Below are 22,504 nucleotides of genomic sequence, written 5' to 3'. Positions count from 1 at the left end.
AAAATCATTAATTCTGACGATCCTAATTAAGATAATGAGATGATCTTATCAAATTATTTAATTGTCATCGGTCCTCCATAAGTCTAAAAAGTTAAAAAGAAATCTGACCGTTTGAAGTGGGTCAAAATCAAGTCCAAGTATCTGTGAGAAAATCATTAATCCTGACGATCCTTATTAGGATAATGAGATAATCTTATTGAAATATTGTATTGTCATCGGTCCTTGATAAGTCTACAAAGTTTAAATGAAATCTGACTGGTTGAATTGGTTAAAATCAAGTCCAAGGATCTGTGAGAAAATCATTAATCCCGACGATCCTTATTAAGATAATGAGATGATCTTACCAAATTATTGTATTGTCATCGGTCCTCGATATGTCTGCAAAGTTTAAATATAATCCGACAATTTGAAGTGGGTCAAAATCAAGTCCAAGGATCTGTGAGGAAATCATTAATCCTGACGATTCTTATTAGGATGAGATGATCTTATCAAATTATTATATTGCCATCGGTCCTCGATAAGTCTACTAAGTTTAAATTAAATCTGACCGTTTGAAGTGGGTCAATATATAGTCCAAGGATTTGTGAGAAAATCATTAATCCTGACGATCATAATTCGGAAAAAGAGATGATATTATCAAATTAGTGTATTGTCATCAGTCCTCGATAAATCTACAAAGTTTGAACAAAATCTGGCCGTTTAAAGTGGTTCAAAATCGCGCTCAAAGGAGTCGGTTACAAACACACAAACATACAAACAAACAAACAAACAAACAGGTGAAGCTAATAAAAAGCGTGTAAAAAAAAGCAACCCACCTTTTTTAATGAAATTAATTTTTTTATATTTACACTTTTATTAATTTATATTTATTAAAATTTTTTACACAATTCTTAATTCAAATTTGTTAATTTTTTTCTATTTTTAAGTTTGGTTTTTTTTAAAAGCATTTTTTTTTAATTTTTGCATGTTATGTTGAATTAAAATGCTCTTGGTATTGAAAAATTTGTTAATATAAGATAAAGCAGGTGAAAGACAAGGATTAGAAATTATTATTAGAATCGATTCCTGCCTTATCGACTATAGATGAAATTTATATAAAATAATAAATTTCATTTCGAAAATTGAAAAAAAGAATAATTTTTCCACTACACACTTATCGCTGCCTAGCAGCCACGGTACGTCTTTTCTCTGCAATAATCTCAACATGACTGCCACTTTGTCCGGTATCAAGCGTGTAAAAAAACATACAGGTGAAGCTAATAATAATATAAAAAGCATGTATAAAATCATTATTCTTGACGATCCTTTTTAGGATAATGACTTTCTTCCCATCATTTTCAATTGATCATTCTCTAAAAGTTAATAACTAAGACATGCAAAATTTACACAAAACTTTGTAACTTAAAAGTGTAAGTATAAATATTTTTATCCTAGTGACATAAATGCATAAACGTTTTCTAAAGAGATACCAATATTTTAAAATATGTTTTATAAAAATTGCGGTGTCAAACTGAACCTTGAGAAATCATTCATCACTTAGAACAAGAAATAAACTGCAAAATGTTATTGACTTGGTTATAGTAGCTCGAGAAAACACGGCTGCCATCTCTCAGTAAATAAAATTAACAATTCTTAATATCGATTTTTCAGTCGACTGCCTGTTTCCAGAGTGAGGAGATATTCCATTCGAGATAATTTTTCGGTCTAGTGCCTTTCGGTCATGTGCCTTTCGGTCTTGTGACTTTCGGTCTTGTGCCTTTCTGTCTAGTAATTTTCGGTCTACTGCCTCATTACCCAGGTTAATACCTTTATAAGTAAAAATTTTATAATTGGGCCGGCCTGTGTAAAATTATTTAGAGGTGCTTTACACCATAGTTAAAAATGACAATAAACAATCCCAGAGTGGCAATTATTAGCACGTAGCGTAATTAAAGTCCATCAATTCCCTCTTTGGTTATTACATTTATTGTACAATTAGCTGGCACTTAGAAATTGCACAACACTGGCATGCTGTAGAAGTCGCGGGGAATTTGGGGGTCATATAGTTGTAACTTGCTGGTCGGGAGTGATACATTCTACTATTGCCAGGCTGCCAGGTGGCACTTCAGTAGTTTCCGGTTACCGAAGACGAGGAAGAGCATTTGGCCGCAATTTCGGCGCCGGCTCCGGGACTCTGGGATATCAATTCTTGGATACTGATTCTTGGACCCTGTCTGTGAACAAGCCAAATCCAAAAGAATTAGACCTGCTTCACAACCAGTCCTTAAACGGGCAAAAATTCCCACAAAAACGGGGATCGTCGGGGAAGAGAAAGAGGGTGTCAAAAGCTCACCAAAACAGGGTGTTGTTCCCTGCGATTCAGGAGTGGTCTCGCCGGGATGCGCGCGAAATCCTGACCGTGACAAGCGCGGTGGATGTGGAAGCACTCATAATTTAGATTTATTAAAATTTAGCCAAATATAAAAGTTTCTAAATTGAAACACAAACTAACTACTATATAAAAACTTAGGGAAAACATCCCATGACGAGACGACTGCATCCTAGTGGGCGTGTCGAAGTTGAATCTTGCTGAGGTCTGGCCGAGAAACGAAGTAGTCAGTCTGATGTCACGCCAAGAAGTTCCTTGGTAGGTCGGTGTGACGCTTAATTAAAAACAGGCGCTTGATTTAGAAAGAAAAGGGGGGGGGGGGGACTTTGTCTTTAGGTCCGAAAGGTTTCACAGACTTCCAAGTGAGTGGTCGAGAAATACCTGCTCTGATATCTCGACGTTTCTTCTGGCACCCGATGGCAGCGCTATATACTGGGAAGTGGCCGAAACATAATATAAATCAACTCGTGTAAGTCGCACGAGGCTGCTTCTACTGAAAGGGGGCTTATGGAGGAGACTGGCGGAGCTCGGTTGTGGTTCGGGAAAGAACGAGAGCAGGGTTTCGGCTGCGTGAGTTGCTAGGGGGCAGGATGTGTTTGGCTAAGACTCGTAGTAGTTGATAACTTCGCCGCTAGAGGTCAGAGGCAGTACATTCGAACACTCGTGTCCAGACCTTGAGATAGGCCATTGCTAGCCGGGGTTAAGCACCAGTCAATGCTCTGGGTGGTGATTCGTGGAAAAGAGGGAAGGAAGGGTGGTTTGAAATTTGCAGGGGCAGTGGGAACTGTGCTCTACTGATTCTGGAGACGTGAATGGGGGTTAGGGAAACTGACTCCAGAGCCTGACTGGAAGTGCTCGCCTCAGACGAGCTCTGAGAAACGAGGTGCCCTGTGAAGCTGCAGCCACAAGCCGTCCTGATCACGGCGACAGGCTGTGTTTCAGTGACCAGACGTGCGCCGAAGCGAGGATAAGATGAGCCGGAATGCTGGCCTCACAGAGGGTAGGCAAAAATCTGACACGGCGCTAGAAACGGATTGGGGAACAAGACTGACAAAGATTTAGTGGGAGTGCACAGTGAGTGGAAAGAGTTTAAGTTTAAACTACAAAATTACTGCTAATATAATAATATAAAAATTCAAATTTACAATTGTGCCGAAAAATGCTTATTGGCGGCACAGTAACCATTGCGTGTACTGTGTGCTCCATTTGTGTCTGGTGTGCATTCTGTGTGTTCGGTGTGTCCAATGTGTGTTCGGTGTGTCCAATGTGTGTTCGGTGTGTATTGTTTGTTCATTGCGTGTACTGTGTGTCCCTTTATCACTGACCGAGAATCAAAACAAGGATGGAAATTTTTGGCGACAATCATTATTTTAATAAGTAATATTTGTGATAAATTTTAGAATTTTTACTGAATTTCTGTGTGAATAAATACACATTTTGATGATTGCAGTCATAAGACTAAATGTATGCTGGTATACGAGGAACTGAAGCAGTTTTTAGGATTTTTAAAAAGATTTATTAAATCTGTAATTTTTTGTCTAATATATATTTTTTGCATTGATCAAGTTTCGAAACAAGGCCAGGAATCCTTCGATTCAATAAGTAAATGAATGAGAGATTTTTTTATGAATTTTTGAATTTTTCCCGATATTCTTGGTTAATTAATAGAAAGTTTCAAAATGGCAATCAGAATGTCCTTATTGCCTTACTGGAGGCTCGTAGATGATGAATTTAAGCTTCTTTTAGGACTTTCCACCATATTGAAATTATTATTTTTACATAAAATTAGTTTTTTTGCTTCGATGAAGTACCGAACTAATAACAGGAATCGATAGAATTATTTATTGCAATAATTGCAGAATTTTTTAATACGTATACTTTGAAATTCTTCCCGAATTTATAGCTAAAAAAATACAGATTTCTAAGATGGCATTCAATTATCAAGACGGCGGGTGCCACAGTGATAATAAATGACTACTGCACTATAGTGGGTAAAAATAAATCTAACATGGGGTTAACGCACTATAGCAGATGAAAACAAGATGCTGGCTCCCAGCAGACGCAAAAAAGAAGGCGGATGTGATGTCATACTACCTGGCGATATATATACTTTGGCATTAGTGTAGGAAGGTCAATCTGTCCTTGGCTTCCGTGGTCGAAGAATCCGTCATCATTTTTTTTTTTTTTAGCTCTCGCTAGGTTCGAACCGAGATCTCAATGGCGCAGGTATATTTTTTAAATAATATATTATACAAATTTTTATCTAATCTTTTTCATAAATTAACTTATTTTTCCTATTTTCTAGCATATAAATTATTGATTTTTAAGAATGCGGCCTTACGAAAATTTCAACGGTAACGTCATAATTATGGATGGAGTTCATGACATCCTTATTGTCATGGTCATGACCTCGGTGGTTAGGCTGGTTTTTAAATATTGATTCTTAAGTCAAATTGCGGACTTTTCAAGGCGTTGGTATTTTTGAGGTCTTCAACGGGAAATAATCTCTTAAAACGGGAATTTTTCTCTCAAAGCAGAGAAATTTTTTATTTTTCAACTTTTCTAGCAGGATTTTTTTCTTTAAAAACTGGAAATTTGGGGGAAATTTTGCGAATTTTAGGGTAAATTTTGGAAAATTTTGAGTAATTTTTGGCAAGATGGCTGCCGTGACATTACAATCCACAGACTGAACCCCGGCACAAGCAGCACAGTCTGAAGCCTGGGCTCGGTGCATCTTTTATATACTACTCAAATCTACGAATACGTGATGGGATATACAGTAGAATGAAAAAGAGTAAATAAAATATTAATGGAACTAGAGTTTGTAAAGTGTAAGGAAATTAAAACTAAAAAGAATGTAAATACTAATAGAGTAATTTTAATAATTTTTGATGAATCAAAATATTATTTGTTACATATACAAATCATATATAGGCCTATAAATGTACTGTTTGGCATAAAACAAAATTATACTAATCTTTAAAACTTATTTGCATAGTAAATTCAAAACTTTTTTTATTCTATTGTTATTTCGAATGAGTCCCACTTGGTCTATTTATTGGTAACGAATAATAAAAAATACAAATGAAAGAGACTTTTAATACACGCGCCAAAGATGTGTAATAATTAACCTCGGTAACAATCAAATACGTGTGTTATCATGTTTGAAATACACATTTAATACGAAACTGGATAAGAAATTTAAAGTATATTTCTTAAAAATAATGCTGACCATGATGAATAAATAAATATACATAAGCAATTTTTTTTCAACTCTATTTCGTTGTTTCCACGCCCGCCGTTAAAATTCGTTGCCGGAGCAGCTACGTTGCCTAGTGACTCAATTGAGTAGCAGGACCAAATTATAAACCATAAAATGAATCTGCTCTGATCAATGTGAAAAAGACTTGAAAAAATTCTTAACCTTGGCTTTGAACCTGATTTTCAACAAGGAATTTCATTAAAACACTGCCCATCTTGTTACAATTCGTTAAAAAGTTAAAACTACAAAGTTTCACTTCGACTTTGTGAACTTTGGTTCGCACCATGCGAGTAGTATAGTTTGGTTCCTCCGAGATCAGGATGCAGGATGTGGTGCCGGTGCCGGTGTCCGCCATCTTGGATTCTGACGTCACAGCGGCCATCTTGGATTGTGACGTCACGGCGGCCATCTTGGATAAGCGTAACGGGACATAACGTAACGGTACAAGTAGATCACGGTGGCCATTTTGGATCCGCCATCTTGGATCCACCATTTTGGATGACGTAATTGTGTGTTCTAGAAGATTCCGGTGATGTGTTTTCCGCCATATTGGATGATGACGTCACCGTTGCATTTTTCGTTACGGCCGCCATCTTTAACTTTTTTATTTATTATCCGATTTTAACGAATTTTTTTTTAAAATTTATAAAAAAATTCACTTAATAAAATTTTAATAAAATATTTATAAAAAATTACTTTTTCGACACGGAGCTCGGAGTCCTCGGTTCGAACCCGACGAGTGCAAAAAAATTTTAAAAATGGCGACCGATCCTTCCCCCGCGGTGACTGGAGGCAGAATGACCCCCACCACTTTTACCAACGCATATACGAACTTAAACCCCCCCCCCCTCCCCCACCACCCCTTTTTTAATTTATTATTTTTCATCGTAATAACCTCCCCCCACCACTACTCTTGTATTTTTCCACTCCCTCCCCCACCACTACTCTTGTATTTTTCCACTCCCTCCCTAACTTTACCGTCATTCCCACCCCTACCCTCCTTCTCACCCCTATTTTACCTTTTAGATTATAAATACCGGCCGCAGGACCCGGGAAGCCTTCAGTTTTTGCCGTAGCTCCCAGCCTGAAGGAAAGATGATGTTTGCTTGTTGTGCGAGCGGAGTAAAGATCTTGACGGCCATCTTAGCATATGGTAAAGTGCGCACGCTTGCGGCACTGGATAAGGAGACAGAGTTACCTTATCTACCAAAGGATTTTCTCCTGGTCTACGCCCCTCAATAGATAAGATACGTCTACAAGTTCCTGCCGGTGTACCTGCAGCTAGACCCAGACATCCAAGACTGTCTACCATGCACCGAGTGCGACAAGGATATGTCGTCCGTGCCCGACACGCCGCACATGAAATCGCGGTGCAAGAAGCGACGAGATGCGTGGCAGCGGCAGCAGCAGCCTAGCTCCTGAGTGCCAGGGGTCACAGCTGCGAGCATCCAGACGTCCCGGTCTCCGTCAAGGCCAGCCTCGCAGCCTTGTAGTGTCAGCTCTCCGGCCTCGCAGCGCCATCCTCGCAGGGCCAGCATCTTAGTCACGTCACTCCAGCCTCGTCGTATGTGTAACTGTGAGTAATGACAATATGACACTCTTTCTTGTCAACGTCCAGTGTCTTACATCCCAAAAGGGACCTGTAGTGAAGCAACTGTCCGTAACGTCCGTCATTGGAGGCGAAGAAACCAGGACCTACGAATACATCTTTAAACCACCGCGTGACTGGACTAAGCTAGACAGATTCTCTCAACGCGAGAACCGTCGTCTGACCTATGAAGTGAACGGACTCTCGTGGAATGACGGTGATGTGGACTATGAACAACTTACATCTGTGCTACGTTATCTCGTCGAGCCGGAAGACGACGTAGTCTACGTCCGTGGTAATGAACAGAAACGTAATATTGTGAGTGATTTGTGTAGTGCCAATGTAATTGACCTACGTAAACAAGGCAACTGTCCTTCCTTCAAAACACTGTTAAAGATGTACGGAAACCAAATTGAAAAGTGTGATAAATTTTATAATGGTTTCCACTGTGCACATTGTAATAGTCAGTTACTGAAGCTGTGGCTCTATGAGCATCCTTATTACTACAGTGATGTTTAATTTTTTAATCCTTATTGCAATTGTAAATAATGTTTCCAATGTCATCGACTGATGTGAGGGGTGATGGAATTATGTAAATAAAAAAAATAATTACCAATGTAATTGTCTATTTTCATTTCACCTTAATTTCATTGTATTTCTTTTTGTAAAGTCTATTACTTATTCTCTTTCGGAAAAAATTAAAATATAATAATCGCCTTTACTGCTTCCAGCAATAAAATTCCAAACATACATTATAAAAAAAAAATTTCTCAAGAAAAAATAAATCAGCAAATAAAAAAAACAAGGGTATTAGTATTATCGAAATAAAACTCAAAAAATTTTTTTACAGATATATATATTTTCGTTAACATATACATTTAATTATATCCATATTTTATTTGACATGTATGCATGTGTGTAGATTCGCCGGTCTCTTCCTCTCTCTCCCAGCAGCCCACGCTCGCCCCGTCGTCTCTCTCCATCTCACAAGCTCCCCGCCCCACACCGAATCTCTCTCCATCTCAGCAACTGCTCACCTGCTAAATACTTAAACAGAATATTAGTCATTTAAACAAAAAGCTTGCATCGCAGCTCTCTGTGTTCGGAACGGGCTGGAGACCGACACCGCTAAACAGGCTGGTCGCGCACAAGCCCCTTGCCTCCATATGCAATATACGTCACATATGTAGTCAAGTACTTATGAACAACGTCTCTATTTAGCCGTGGCCCATTACAGCGATGCAAGCCTACCAGAAAGAACTACCACATGATACAATGACACAAAGCACGTGCTTAAACTAGCATATGAACACATAGCAACGCTGAAATTGCCCAGTAACAACGATGTATCAACGCCGAAATCTTGCATGCCAACGACTGTGGAACCCAGCGACGCAGTCCAGCGTTGACACACAACGCCGAAATCTTGCATGCCAACGACTGTGGAACCCAGCGACGTAACAGTCCAGCGGTGACACACAACGCCGAAATCTTGCATGTCATCGACTGAGGAACCCAGCGGTGTAACAGTCCAGCGGTGACACACAACGCCGAAATCTTGCATGCCAACGACTGTGGAAACCAGCGGCGTAACAGTCCAGCGGTGACACACAACGCCGAAATCTTGCATGCCAACGAATGTGGAAACCAGCGGCGTAACAGTCCAGCGGTGACACACAACGCCGAAATCTTGCATGTCATCGACTGAGGAACCCAGCGGCGTAACAGTCCAGCGATGACACACAACGCCGAAATCTTGCATGCCAACGACTGTGCAACCCAGCGACGTAACAGTCCAGCGTTGACACACACAACGCCGAAATCTTGCATGACAACGACTGCGGAACCCAGCGGCGTAACAGTCCAGCGTTGACACCATCGACATGACACCATCGATGTAAGGAGCCCAACGTCATGACCCCATCGATGATAGGAGCCCATCGTAGTGACCCCATCAACATGACACCACCGATGTAAGAGCCCATCGGCTTGACACCATCGGCGTAAGGAGCCCATCGATGCATAAAAAAACGCATTGGTGTAAAAAAAAGCATTGGTGTAAAAAAAGCATTGGTGTAAAAAAACGCATCAGTGTAAAACGCATGAGTGTAAAACGCATCGGTGTAAAACGCATCAGTGTAAAGCGCATCAGAGTAAAACGCAAGAGTGTAAAGCGCCTCAGTGTAAAACACATCAGTGTAAAACGCATGAGTGTAAAAAAACGTATCGGTGTAAAAAAACGCATCAGTTTAAAGAAAAATTCTTGCATCACAAACCAACGTAGGTGCATAAAACCACCACTTCCATCCCAACCAACCAACCAAGAAAATGCAGCACCACAAAAACATCGTAGGTGCATAAAACCACCACTTCCATCCCAACCAACCAACCAACCAAGAAAATGCAGCACCACAAAAACATCGTAGGTGCATAAAACCACCACTTCCATCCCAACCAACCAACCAAGAAAATGCAGCACTACAAAAACTACGTAGGTGCAAAACACCACCACTTCCATCCCAACCAACCAACCAAAAAACGCAGCACCACAAACAACGAGGATGCATAAAGCCACCATCCCAACCAACCAACCAAGAGAGCGCAGCACCACAAAAACATCGTAGGTGCAAAACACCACCACTTCCAACCCAACCAACCAACCAAAAAACGCAGCACCACAAAACAACGTAGGTGCATAAAACCACCACTTCCATCCCAACCAACCAATCAAGAAAATGTAGCACCACAAAAACATCGTAGGTGCAAAACACCACCACTTCCAACCCAACCAACCAACCAAGAAAATGCAGCACCACAAAACAACGTAGGTGCATAAAGCCACCACTGCCATCCCAACCAACCAACCAAAAAACGCAGCACCACAAAAACATCGTAGGTGCATAAAACCACCACTTCCAACCCAACCAACCAACCAAAAAACGGAGCATCGGAAACAACGAGGATGCAAAACACCACCACTTCCATCCCAACCAACCAACCAAAAAACGTAGCACCACAAACAACGAGGATGCTTAAAACCAACCAACCAACCAAAAAACGTAGCACCACAAATTAACTTAGGTGCATAAAACCACCACTTCCATCCCAACCAACCAACCAAATAAGCACCATGAAACAGTGTGGAGTGCAAGAAATCAAGGAAAAATAGCACCAGAAGACCAAAAATCTAGGTGTAAAAAAACAAACAAAAAAAGCACCACGAAAGAGTGTGGGTGCAACATAATTACAACGAGCGGACTCAGGAAACCAACGATGAAAAATCCATCGACGAAGGCTATGTACACCAAATCAACAGAGACATGGGTGGCTACCAAGTGGCAAACACTAGTCCCATACTCGTACATCACGGTACAGATTCCCGTCAGGGTCTTCTTCTCGGCTACCACAGCAGAAGCCTGGGACCCCGACAGAGAATCCTGCGCGAAACGTACGAGCACAGACACCAGTTTCAACATTTCATGTTATTTGTTCAGTTGCTTTTTTCGTGGAAGGAAAAAAATTCATTTTTCCATAAATACTGCGGTATGGTTAAAATAACATTAACCATTGTACCCATATGGTAATATGTGTATACCATCATCGCATATTAAGCGTTTATCATCGTGCCATGAGAGTGATATTTTATTCGAGCATTCTGTGTATAATGTCATTTGGTGCGACCGTATGGACCGGACTTGCGCGCGTTTTGTTGCGTGTTCCTCCAGGACCTCGAGGAAGTCTTCAAATGTAATTTTATTTTTTACCACGCACTTTTGTATTCCTTTTGCTCTCTTTGTAATCGTTTCCCCATATCTGTATGTATATAGCTTTGCTCGGAGGCCGACAAACTCCTCCATCGTCACCCCATTGCACTCGTCCTTGAATTTGCCCACCACTTTTTTATTGGTGGGCGAGTAGCAGGGGTGACCAATGGGATACGCGCTCGTGTCAAACACGCTCATGAGCGCAGAGTCGTCGGCCAGGTCCTGGTAGAAATTGCGCGTCTTGATTTCGTAGATGAAACTGTCCGTATCCATGTACGCCAGCGAAATGTTGTCCTTATATCTTGTCTTCATCACATCATAGTGGAAATTATACATGAGCGTTTTGGACAAGTCCAGGACCGAGAACCCCGCATATATAGGGCGGTCAAGATATATTTTCTCATGTTGGAGTTTTATTAACGATAGGTCTTCGTCCAAAATGGTTCGGTCCTGAAACGCTGGCTTGGCAATAACCTTTCGGAGCCTCGCCTTGCTGCATACGAGCTCCATACGCTGCCGCTTGAATTTATTTTCCATGAGCTTGCCAAAGCAGGAGTTATTTGCCAGCTTGAAGAATTCCTTCTCGAAATCATTTGTAGCATGTTGTCTCATAATTGTATTTTTTTCAATATAGGACTTCATCCACGCACGCTACTCAAATTGAAGTACTCTACGAATTTTCTTTATTTGCAGTCCGTGCTGGAGAGCTTGCTTCAGGTTTCTATAATGAATGATGTAATTTTCCTTATGCTCGAGAGTTGTCATTAATTTAGTTTGTCTCGAGCCGGGCGGGCACTGGCTGACGGGCAGTAACGGCAGGTCCTTATGTTCCTCGTGGAGGGCAGACGGATACTCTACATCAACTTCTAGGATGTAACCCATCCGCCCCTCGTCAGGTATCGTCATCACGTCGATATCGGCGCCCACCCACCTGAAGCTTCTGACTGGCAGCGGCAGCGACATGGCCCATCCGTAGAGGTTGTTGGCGTCCAGATAGAGTATGTGCTTCGACGACTGGCTGGGATCGTAGGTGCGGGGAAGGCAGACGTTGTTGGCCTTGCAGTGGCGCTTGACCACTTGTGCCACCCCACCCCTGATCCCAGCCTCGATGAACATATACATGTCATAGTCGGTTATAAGCTCTAGTCGTACCTGCGTCTGTTTCAACATGGCGTCGAACGTGAACCCTGGGGAGCTGACGTAGTGGCTGCAGTCAAGCCCGTACGTGTCGAGACAGAGCTGACGAAAGTTCTCGAAAACGTCTGCAAGAAGCAGCACGTCCGTCTTTAAATATACGTCGCTGTACTCGCCCAGGGTCACACAGCCGAACTTGTTCCACACTGCCTGCGCATGACTGTATTCTGCATCACTGATATGGCTGTCATTTAACATATTGTAAAAATCTTCCTTTGCAGGCAGTTGTGGCTCGTCCAGTTTCTCCCAGCTGGAAACATAATCATAGGGGAATATACCCTTTCTCGTGACGAGGGACATTTCTTCTGGTGTGAAATATTTCGAAGTCTCTTTGAATTTGTCGGCTGGCAGGTACGACGCGAGGGACGCCAAACTTCGTGCCATGAACCTGAATGTGTCGATAAACTGTACGGAGAATTTGTTGCCCAGGCTTTTCGAAAATGTTATCATTTTTTCCTGCGTGTGGGGGATTATGAATATTTCCTTGTTGTCGTAGCCCAGTTTCTTGATGATAAACTTCTCGTCGTAGCTGAGGTTGTGGAAGTACACAACAAGCTTCTTGGGCCGCCTGCGCAGAAGATTGCAGCTGTTGCAGGCGGCACCAAGGTACTTTCCACTGAAGTGGTCGTGGTCCTTGACTTTATAATTTTCCATGGTAAATACCGCATTACAGTAGCAGCACTGTTGGGCTGCGGCGAATCTGGCATACTCTTGAGCCGTCAGCGGCGTCATGGGCAGGCTGGTCTGGTATATTTTCTTCACCTGATTCCCAATATCGACTATGTCCTCCACGAATTTTGCTTCAGCATCGGACCCCCTGTATAGCATCGGCTCTTGTGGCAGCGAGGCGGTGAGCGTGGCTGGGATCACGCTATTGTCGACCTTTACATATATGCAATAACTGTATGCTTCATGTTTTTGATATGCATAGGTGCTTGATTGCTGGGGGTCCGGCTGGCATGATGAGATGGGCACGAGCATGGCCTCAAAATCCGCATAAACGACGATGGGCATCATTGTCATGTGGTGGTAATTTTTAAACTCCATGACAGGTGGCTTGCCGTTCTTGTCTGGCTTCGGCATCTCGACGCGCACGGGAGCATGGGTTTTGCAGAATTTCTTGTGCGCGTCGAGACACTGCTGCCCTGACAGCCCTGAAACATGAGGCCTCTCATCATAATAAGTGAAGCACCTCTTGCAGACATGTATATTCGCATGATGGGCTGTGATCTGAGGCCTGACGAGTCTTGAGAAGTTCTTAATATAGCAGAAATGAGAGTTACTATCTTCGTTCGGCAGAAGCAGGAGGTCGAAATGATGTTGCTTTTCCTCCTTCCCCACACGCACTGGCGCGATCTTGTCGTTCTCGTCAATGTTGTAGACGTTGACAGACACTTCTTTGTTGTTTCGCTCAAACACTTTGATTTGGTGGAGGGGGGTAGGGAACTCGAGTCCTGAAAAATCAAATTTTTCCTCCAGGTCGTGGTAGCGCTTGTCCACACGTTGAGGACTCACCCCCTCCACGTATCGTGCCAGTATGGCCCACTTGAAGCACTCGTTGTCTTCCAGGTTCATGGGATTTATACATGCTTCATGGTTCTTGATGACAGCAGGCAGATCAATGTAGGAGGAGACTCGAAGAGGCACTAGCTTGTTGAAGCGGAGCTGAATTTTCTTTACTGCAGACAGAGTCCACCCCGAGCCTTTACTGACATATTCGTCTTCCTCCCTACATATTTTCGCAATGCATTCTGTTACTACCTCTTCAATGTCGCTCTCTTCGTAGATGGGTACATTCTTCGTCTTGAACGCCCTCTTGTCTACACCTTCATCGAAGGGAGCGGGCTTGGCATAATCGCATTCAAGCCATACATTGAACTTCACTGGGCCATTTTCACGTACTTCCTGGGAAATGCGATTGATCAAGTTATTTTTCATTTCGTCCAGGTACGTGCAAATATCTTTTGTCGCACCATTGTTGACTGCCACTAAGGTCTTTAGGTTGCGGCGGAACGCAGTCTCCGCCTCAACGAACCCGGTACCTCCGGCCTCCAAGTCAACCTGAGCCTGGTCAGGCGCTTGCGCCTCCAAGTCTCGCTGTGCCTGGTCGGGCACACTCGCCTCGTATTGCGGACGAGTGCTGGGGCCGGGCTGTTGCAGGCCGGAGGTCACGTCTACGCACCGTCTCTTGGGAGCCAGGCCCTTGCACGTCTTGATGTGCATCAATAAATTGTCTTTGCGGGTAAACTCGCCCTGGCATGTAGTGCATGTAAATGCAATGCGCTCAGGGTTGAATGAGCACTGGCTCTTCTCGTGGCGTCTGGCTTCATAGCTATATTTGAATTGCTGCCCGCAGTGAATGCACCTCGAGCCTGTGCTGTGCTCGACGGTGCCCTCACACGTTCTCATATGGCGGGCCAAACTGTCCTTGCGGCTTATTGTCATACCGCAGATATGACATTGGCTTGCTGTATTACAGCCAGGATTAGCTGCGCAGATGCGCTCATGCCGTCTGGCACTACGGCTAGCGGAAAACAATTTGCCACAGTACGCACACCCATTCCCTGGTGACGGTGCACATACCTGAGATGACACAAGCTGGCAGGCTCCCGATGTCGAGGGCTGGACGGCTCCCGATGTCGAGGGCTGGAGGGCTCCCGATGCTGAGGGCTGGCCGGCTGCCACGGGAACACCAGACGCGGTCCTCTTCATGATGAAGTCTGTAACACGGTCGGAAAATTATAGCAACAAGAACATCATAATTATCACACACATACACACAAACAAATAAACATGCATAAATACAACCACACACACAAATACACATGCATAAATACAACCACACACACAAACAAATACACATGCATAAATACAACCACACCTACACACAAACAAAATACACTTGCATAAAGACAGCTACACGCACGCAGAAACAACTACACACGCATTAAAACAATTAAATTCAACTTACCAGAAGAACACAGGAACGACTCTGTGTGTACTGCACGCACGCACAACGAGGAGGGCTGGAACGCCGTACAGCACACAGGAACCTGTAACATAGAAAAGAGACCACCTGGCTTAGCTATCGGAATTTTTTTTTCAAAACAGCGCAAAGACACTGACGTCAAAATTTTATGTTTTATGTACTGACCGGAATCGAAGAGGAACGGTGCAGGACTCCAGAGGGCAGACAGGCGTTCTCCAAGCGGATCACACTGGGGAGTAGCTCGACGCAAGGAGAAGCACTGAATACCTGCAACACATACAATATTTTTTTACGAAATATACTACAATAGTAATTTACTCGTATTTCTTTGGTATATTTTTGTATTTAGTTTTTTTAATTTTTTTCTATTTGATTATGAAACAAATCTATTTTTCTATTTGATTATGATAGCAAGTGCGCGTGCATCTGTTTTTTTTTTTGGGCCAGGCGAGGGGGCAGGCAGGACGACTTGAGCGCACCATGCGGCGGTGCGTGGTAACTAGCCAGACGTAAGCCGCACGGCACAGCGGAAACATCGCTCCGTGCATGGTCCGGCCAGGAGCGCGGGGGGTCGGTAGGGTCCACACGCGGCGGTAATGAGGGGGGGGGGGGGGGCAGTCCGTCCAGGAGGAGGGAGGGTAGCACACCATGGGTGGGGGGTTGAAACTGGGAGGGGGGAGGACACGCTCTGCGCGCGCTGCCCGTCGGTAGGACACGGGTGTGCACGGCATCCATCTTGTTTCGAGCTAAGTCGATCATGCATGAATAATAACTAACATGTATGCCAGGGAAAAATATTATTACAAGAAGAAATATACTGCAACTGATGGCACTAATAATTTCGACTGAAAAAAAATTGTAATAATCACAACTGTAAAATATTAATACTGAACCTAACGCAGGCTCTAAACAGTTCCACTCGCACACATCATCTAAACAGTACCAATCTTAGACGTGAAAAATACGCTCGAAAAAATTACGGGACGGAAATTGTAATAATTTCTGAAACTAATTTTTTTTGGAAAACAGACGATTACTATGCCTAGTGCGTACTTTTATTTTCCTACGCTCTCTCTGCCGGCCGGCTGGCCGGGGAGCCGGCGGGCGGTTCGTCAGCCGTGCGCGCTCGCTCGAGTGTTATCACCACGTCACGTACTAGCTGGCTCAGCAGCGGCCTTCACCCAGTGGCCAGCTGTTAGGCTTGCTGACTGAGTGAAGGACGCAGCGAAGGCGTACACACACGCGAAACCGTAATGTTAAAATAAAAAAAAATTACAGTTGAAAACAATTTCAAAGTTAAAATTTACGAAAAAATTTCAAAGTTTAAAACGTTCGGAAAAATTTCAAAGTTAAAAACGTTCGGAAAAATTTCAAAGTTAAAAACGTTCGGAAAAATTTCAAAGTTAAAAACGTTCGGAAAAATTTCAAAGTTGAAAATTTACGAAAAAATTTCAAAGTTAAAATTTACGTCAAAATTTACAAAGTTAAGATTTACGGAGAAGTTGTACTTACCAAGCTGCTGGAGTTGTAGAGACGGGAAGTAAAGCTGGAGAACTCGAACGCGATCATACGACGACGGCGGCAAGACCAAAAGTAAAGCCCCCGACGTCTCACACGACAATTTATAGGTAAATTCCCCCCCTTGGACGCAGACTCTAGCCAATCAGAAACCGCGAAAACTGTAGCATGGTCAGCACTATTTTGAATTAATGGGAGGGATGAGGGAAAAGTGGGAGGAGCGAATGTTGTGGGAATCTGGAGGGGGGGGGGGGGCAGGAAATGTTGACTGTTTGGTGGGGGGGGATACTCTAGCCAATCAGAATCATTCAGCTCCTGGCAGCTGGAAGAGTTGCCACGTGAATCGCCATGCTCCAGACGAAATAATTACCAACTTATTGAAAATTTATATATTATGACACTTTATAGATTAGGTTATTTTCATCACTTTCATATTTAAATAATTTACTGAAAAATATCATTTGTTTTTAATTTTATGAATACTTTTTCAATCCCAAATTATTAATTTATAAACGAAAGGGGAAATAAAAAGTCATAGCAATAGTTTTTAATTTTTTTTATTACTTCAAAACATCTAACAAGGCAGAGAGTACAGAACACAGGGCAGTGCGAATGGTTTTTACAGAATCAAATTCGTAACAGTCCGTAGCATTATCACTGTAGATCTGCGGCGTATCGACGCTCAATCCACGTTTCTTGATGCTTCGGCGCCGAGTTGCCGGTTCTAGTCTGGGAGAGGGCCGACGACGAGTCCTAGTCTTGAGTTCAGGTCTGGACAGGTCGCTGCGCTTCGTAGCGACGAGTTTGGACAGGTCGCTGCGTCTCGTAGACACGGGTTTGGACTGCTCACTGCAGCCCGGGGTGCCGGGGTCGATACCGCTACAGTCTTCTGACGTGCAGTCGGATGCGTGTAGAGTTGTACCGAGAATTTCTTCCTTGGTGCATGGAAGAACGGTTGTTGGTCTGAGGTTAGACACGACGCACTTTTCCGCTCCGCAACAGTTTATTTGTTGTTGGGATGGCTCATAACTGCGTGGCGAATGAGCCATTAGGAAATGCAAGACTCCGCCGTAACATATTTCCGTATATGTGCGTAAATTTTCTTCTTCGTCCAGGAAACTGTATTTAATACAGCTGTAGTCTGGTTTCGCACTCAGGTACTCGGTTTCCGGCTGGAATGGCGTCATCGTGTCCGAACGTAAACTGATTGATAGTGCTCAATTTTCGAGCTATTTATACTAAAATTACAATTCAGGTGTGCCAATATTTGACCAAAAAAAATCGGGTTTGCCAATATTTAAAAAAAATTATTCCTGCTGCGCGTGCCATTTCTGCATTAGCTGCGAGTTTGTACAGGCACAGACACGTTCAAACTTGTCGTTTGGATGCTTGGCTTCGTACATTGCACAGAGTTTGCGCAGGGCAGGACAGCCGTAGTCGGTCTGTATATCTACGATTTCAGCTGCTCCGACGTCACACAGTTCTCGTAGCCATTTCTTCTGTTCAGGTCCGGCAACGTAGATTATTTCGTTTTGCAGTAGTAAATCTTGAAGTGTGTTTTTCACTTGGTGGTACGGAATTTTTCCTTCGTCCCACTCTAGTCCGTGATAGTATTTACATAGCCATTCGTTCGACCGTTTACTTTTTTCGTCTAGTAGTTTCCACGGATACGGGGGGCGGAAGCTGCGGGTTCGAGTCCGGCCGTCGTGAGTGACGCCAATTTCCTTGAGCACGAATCCATTTTGGCTCTGGAACCCCTGCATGTTACAGTACATCCTGAAACCAACTGATGATGGGACGGTACATGCAGACGTATTTATATCTAGTTCATTATTTTCACGAGACCTGAAAACGCATCATAATTAATTACTCTGTCGTGTAGGATTAGACAGAACGCCGTTGTGAGTGGCGGTACGTCATCTTTCGTGGAAATTTCCAATCGGCAATCAATCATAGAACTGCGAATCGATTCGTCTTGTTTGCTCACGTCAAATACGATTAGCGGAGCTAATGTTTTATAGGTGTCTGGACTCAGGATCGGGTGCGATTCTCGTCCGTGGTACGAAGATTGGAACTGCGTGTACATGTGATACGGCAAGGAAATACCGCCATTTTCAAAATCAATGTTCATGTCCACGTACGGGTAACTTTCGCTGTTTAAAAATAATTTTACATTTTCCATAAAACAGTGGTCAAACACCGATCTGTCGGTCTTGAGGTTCATTTGTCTGTCTGTCTGCAAAGCTAATATTATATATCTCGGTTTTTCCGTACTGCTCGACGTCTTGACGACCCAGTGATTGCGTCTATTCTGGGTCAGTAAGGGGCACGTTACGAGATTCCAGCTCCTGAACGCAATTTCGACCGTCTTGTCCTTTATGACGTAACTTAAAAGTCTGACTCTTTCCTTCGTGCTGACGGTTATGTGCGGAACAAACCACTCGGTGCTCGTGACGGTGACTGCGACCGGCTGGGGGTCGTTTCCGGGTGCTCCCACGACAGCATTCAGGTGCGATGTCGCTAGAATTAACACCAGTTCTTGGCGGGCTTGAATCAATATTTTCTTGTAATCCTCCGCGAAGCCGAGAAGCATCGAAAGCGGTATGCTAACTTCGAATTTACCAGATTCGTAGATGGGAATTTTGAAATCGGGTTCCATTCCAAAACCTGCGATTTTGGTTGCGCTCAGGTCGTTCGGTGTTAGAGACAGGTAATTTTTCATCGTGGCAGTAATGCCCAAGTCCCACGATTCATCGATCGCAATATTATTCAATTCGAAAATAACTCGTTCGAATAAATGCAATATTCCGTTTCGACCGAAGTATGCAGTTGTAGGATGTGATCCGTCCACCTTTGTCAGCATGCCTCTTATACGAATAAACGACTGGCAGGGTAGAGTATATACGTCTTGTTTCTGTACCGGGATGCGTATTTCCCTACCGGGCATGTACGGCCCTTGGAGGTAGGGTGCGTAGCAGTGATATTCAAATTTATTTACATCGTCGCTAAACTGAGCTTTTTCTTTCACGTTTAAATAATCTTCCATGCTTGTGAACTTTGTAGCCTAAACTGCGGAGATACTTAACGTTAAGAGGTGTTAACGCGCCGCGGCCTCGCAACAGACTGGTTCTGGGTTCGTGTCGCTTCTTTGATTTATAGGTCTTGAAAATCAGTCCCATCGTTTCAAATGTAAACGTAGTGTAATTTCTTCGTTTCTAAAATTTACTAGTTTATCGTTTTGATCGACAATGTCGACTACCACTTCGTGTACTGTTTTGGCGAGCACAGGGGCGTAAATGATACTTTGCGGTACTTCGACCAGTTTATATCCTGGCGGGGCCATTGGTGAAAACTCGTGTACCATGTTGTTTAGTTGTCCGTTGAGGTAAGTTCCACTTGCCAAATTACAGTTTATGCGTATTACATTTGTCGACATGATATTTACAGGTCGCGTGGAGACGTGCAAGGTCTTGGCTGCGTATATTTTCGGTTCGAATCCGAGCATGGTACCTATGGTGCCAGGTTTCTTAAAGTCGACATTTTCACTGCAGTAAAGTTCGCACTGTAGCGTGTTTGGATTATCTCGCAATTCGAAAATTGTGTTTGGAGACAGGGCTTGCTTGATGTAATTTGTAATATCGCTCAACTCGTATGCGCCGGTAGGTATGGCAAGCTGTTGTTCCATCACTTTTCAAGAAGCACATTTTGCAGTTTTCCTCGTCGATATTAGGTATGGCATTATAAGTTTGAAAATCTACGAGTCCGATGCTCCATTCTCCGACTAAATTTAGCGGCGGGTAGAATGTGGCTCGTAGCTGCGAGCTACGACCTGTCAATATGAGTGTTACGGACATGACTGATTGATTTTCGCTACTGTACGTTTATTTTATATAAGAAAAATATACTTGTTTTTTCATACTTCATATTTGGCCAGAAATCTCAAGCACAAGTGACCACAGTTTGTTTGATTAGGCCTCTGTTCCGTTTCGTAATTGTAAAACATCGTAGTGGTCCGACCCAGGTACTGTCGCAGTTCTGGCGGAGGCCGTAAATTACCGAAACTGTCGTAGTAAGTAGCTTTTTTTCCCGTCTTTACATAGGCCACCCAGTGCGTGCCGCGACCCGATGACGTGTCTAAATTAATTATGGCGCACTCACTTGTCTTTGGCTTGCTGGGCAAAGTGTCTCGCATAAACACGCCACGGAAATTTGGTATTTTAAGTTTGCGTGCGTACTTTATTAAATCTACGTTGGTGAGCGGTCGTTTCGGCAGGGAACTTAGGATTTTCTCTTTACTCGTTTCTTTTTCATGCCTCGACCTGCCTTGTGAGGTCGTAAGTAGAGTCCTGCGCGGTTTTTTTTACCGATGGCAATGGCTTCCATGCTTGCATTATGTCTACGTGCTTCCTTTAATTGATTTTTCTGGTTCTTCGAAGTGTTGACCGCTCTAGCAATATTTGCCGCGGCTGCTGCGATCCCGCCTAGTGCACCTATAGCAGGCACCAGCAGCGGTAGAAATCCGCCCTTTTTCTTGTTCTTTCGTTGTATCTTGCGCTTGCGAGACCTGGTCCGGCGACGAGCACCCATTCCTAATTTCGTCTTTGCCTTCATGATTTTAGATACGCCCCACGCTCCGAATTTCTCTTCTAGTCCCGCGTCCGACGATTTGCTTATTTCCTCGGCTTCCTGTGCCAATATCTGATCTGCTCTGTGCCTAGATTCCAGATCCTTGCTTAATGAATATGCAATATCGTGCTGCTTGCACTTTTCGTCCAGAGAATTAATGCCCACGTCACCACGAGCTAACCTTTTGGCTAGTTTAGTCCCGGGGCCGCAAAATCTGTAGCCGGGAATGTGTAGCTCGAATGGTAGGTTGTTTATCAGCGAGTTTACGAGTCCCGCACCGATGTGTTTTTTGTTCTTACCTCTTCGAGACATTACATGAAACTGACCAGAAAGTATAAATATGCTTCTTTTATACAATTACTTTAGTACAATGCAGGCCGTCAAGCAAGGCGTGTGTTTGCCCGTACGCATTACGCAGGACGATGACACTATCGGTCGTGAATCACGACATGGCGTATTATTACCGTCCACCGTACGTTGCATCATAGCGGGACCGTCAAACTGTGGCAAGACTTGTGTTTTACTGAGTTTACTGGAGGAGCCAAACGGTCTTCGGTTCGAGAACGTTTACTTGTATTCCAAGTCGTTGCAACAGCCAAAGTACCAGCGCTTGGCCGCCGTTCTACGCTCGGTGGATGGTCTGGAGTATTTTCCGTTTAGCGATAATACCGATGTGGTGTCTACCGACGAAGCAAAGCCTAATTCCGTGTTTGTGTTCGATGATGTGGCTTGTGAGAAGCAAGGCATAATACAAGAGTACTTTTCCATGGGCAGACACGCCAAGGTAGACTGCGTATACCTGTGTCCAACGTACGGTAGAATACCCAAACATTTGCTGCGAGATAATGCGAAAGTCATAGTTTTGTTTCGCATGGACGAACTTAATTTACGCCACGCTTACGACGATCACGTAAACACCGACATGTCGTTTCAGGAATTTAAAGACATGTGCTCCTTATGTTGGAAAGATGAACACGGATTCCTAGTCATCGTAAAGGACTGGCCGCTATATAAGGGCAGGTACAGACAGGGTTTCGATCAGTTTATCGTCAAACATGAATCATAGCATTTCTAAATTTGGACGCAGCAGTCGAGCTCCGCGTACCGAACTATGCACCGTGAAACACGATGATGAAATACGTAAATACATTTCGCTACTTGGCCAAGAAATAAAACGCGCAAAAGATGAAATAAT

At 43.4% G+C, this 22,504-nt stretch overlaps 1 protein-coding gene across 1 annotated transcript; it reads right to left on the bottom strand.

Annotated features, from left to right (window-relative positions):
• Positions 1-11,000: 11,000 nt before the first annotated feature.
• LOC134529956 (uncharacterized) lies at positions 11,001-16,752 on the bottom strand. Its single transcript, XM_063364500.1, has 4 exons — positions 16,678-16,752; positions 15,331-15,432; positions 15,148-15,229; positions 11,001-14,896 (listed from the first exon to the last, which is right to left on the bottom strand). The coding sequence occupies exons 1-4, from the start codon at positions 16,732-16,734 to the stop codon at positions 11,634-11,636; spliced, it is 3,504 nt and encodes a 1,167-aa protein (XP_063220570.1). The 5' UTR covers positions 16,735-16,752; the 3' UTR covers positions 11,001-11,633.
• Positions 16,753-22,504: the final 5,752 nt, after the last annotated feature.

Source organism: Bacillus rossius, chromosome 2, assembly GCF_032445375.1.
Source record: "Bacillus rossius redtenbacheri isolate Brsri chromosome 2, Brsri_v3, whole genome shotgun sequence".
Classification (NCBI taxonomy): Eukaryota; Metazoa; Arthropoda; class Insecta; order Phasmatodea; family Bacillidae; genus Bacillus; species Bacillus rossius.
This window is presented reverse-complemented; position numbering and strand designations above follow the sequence as displayed.

What these genes read in the sequence shown, in the direction of transcription:
- LOC134529956 (XM_063364500.1), bottom strand. Translation starts at nt 16,734, where the DNA reads ATGATCGCGTTCGAGTTCTCCAGCTTTACTTCCCGTCTCTACAACTCC. An exon ending in TCTACAACTCCAGCAGCTTG is followed by an intron (nt 15,433 to 16,677) that starts GTAAGTACAACT and finishes TATGTGTTGCAG; the next exon opens with GTATTCAGTGCTTCTCCTTG. An exon ending in GTCGTTCCTGTGTTCTTCTG is followed by an intron (nt 14,897 to 15,147) that starts GTAAGTTGAATT and finishes ACCGTGTTACAG; the next exon opens with ACTTCATCATGAAGAGGACC.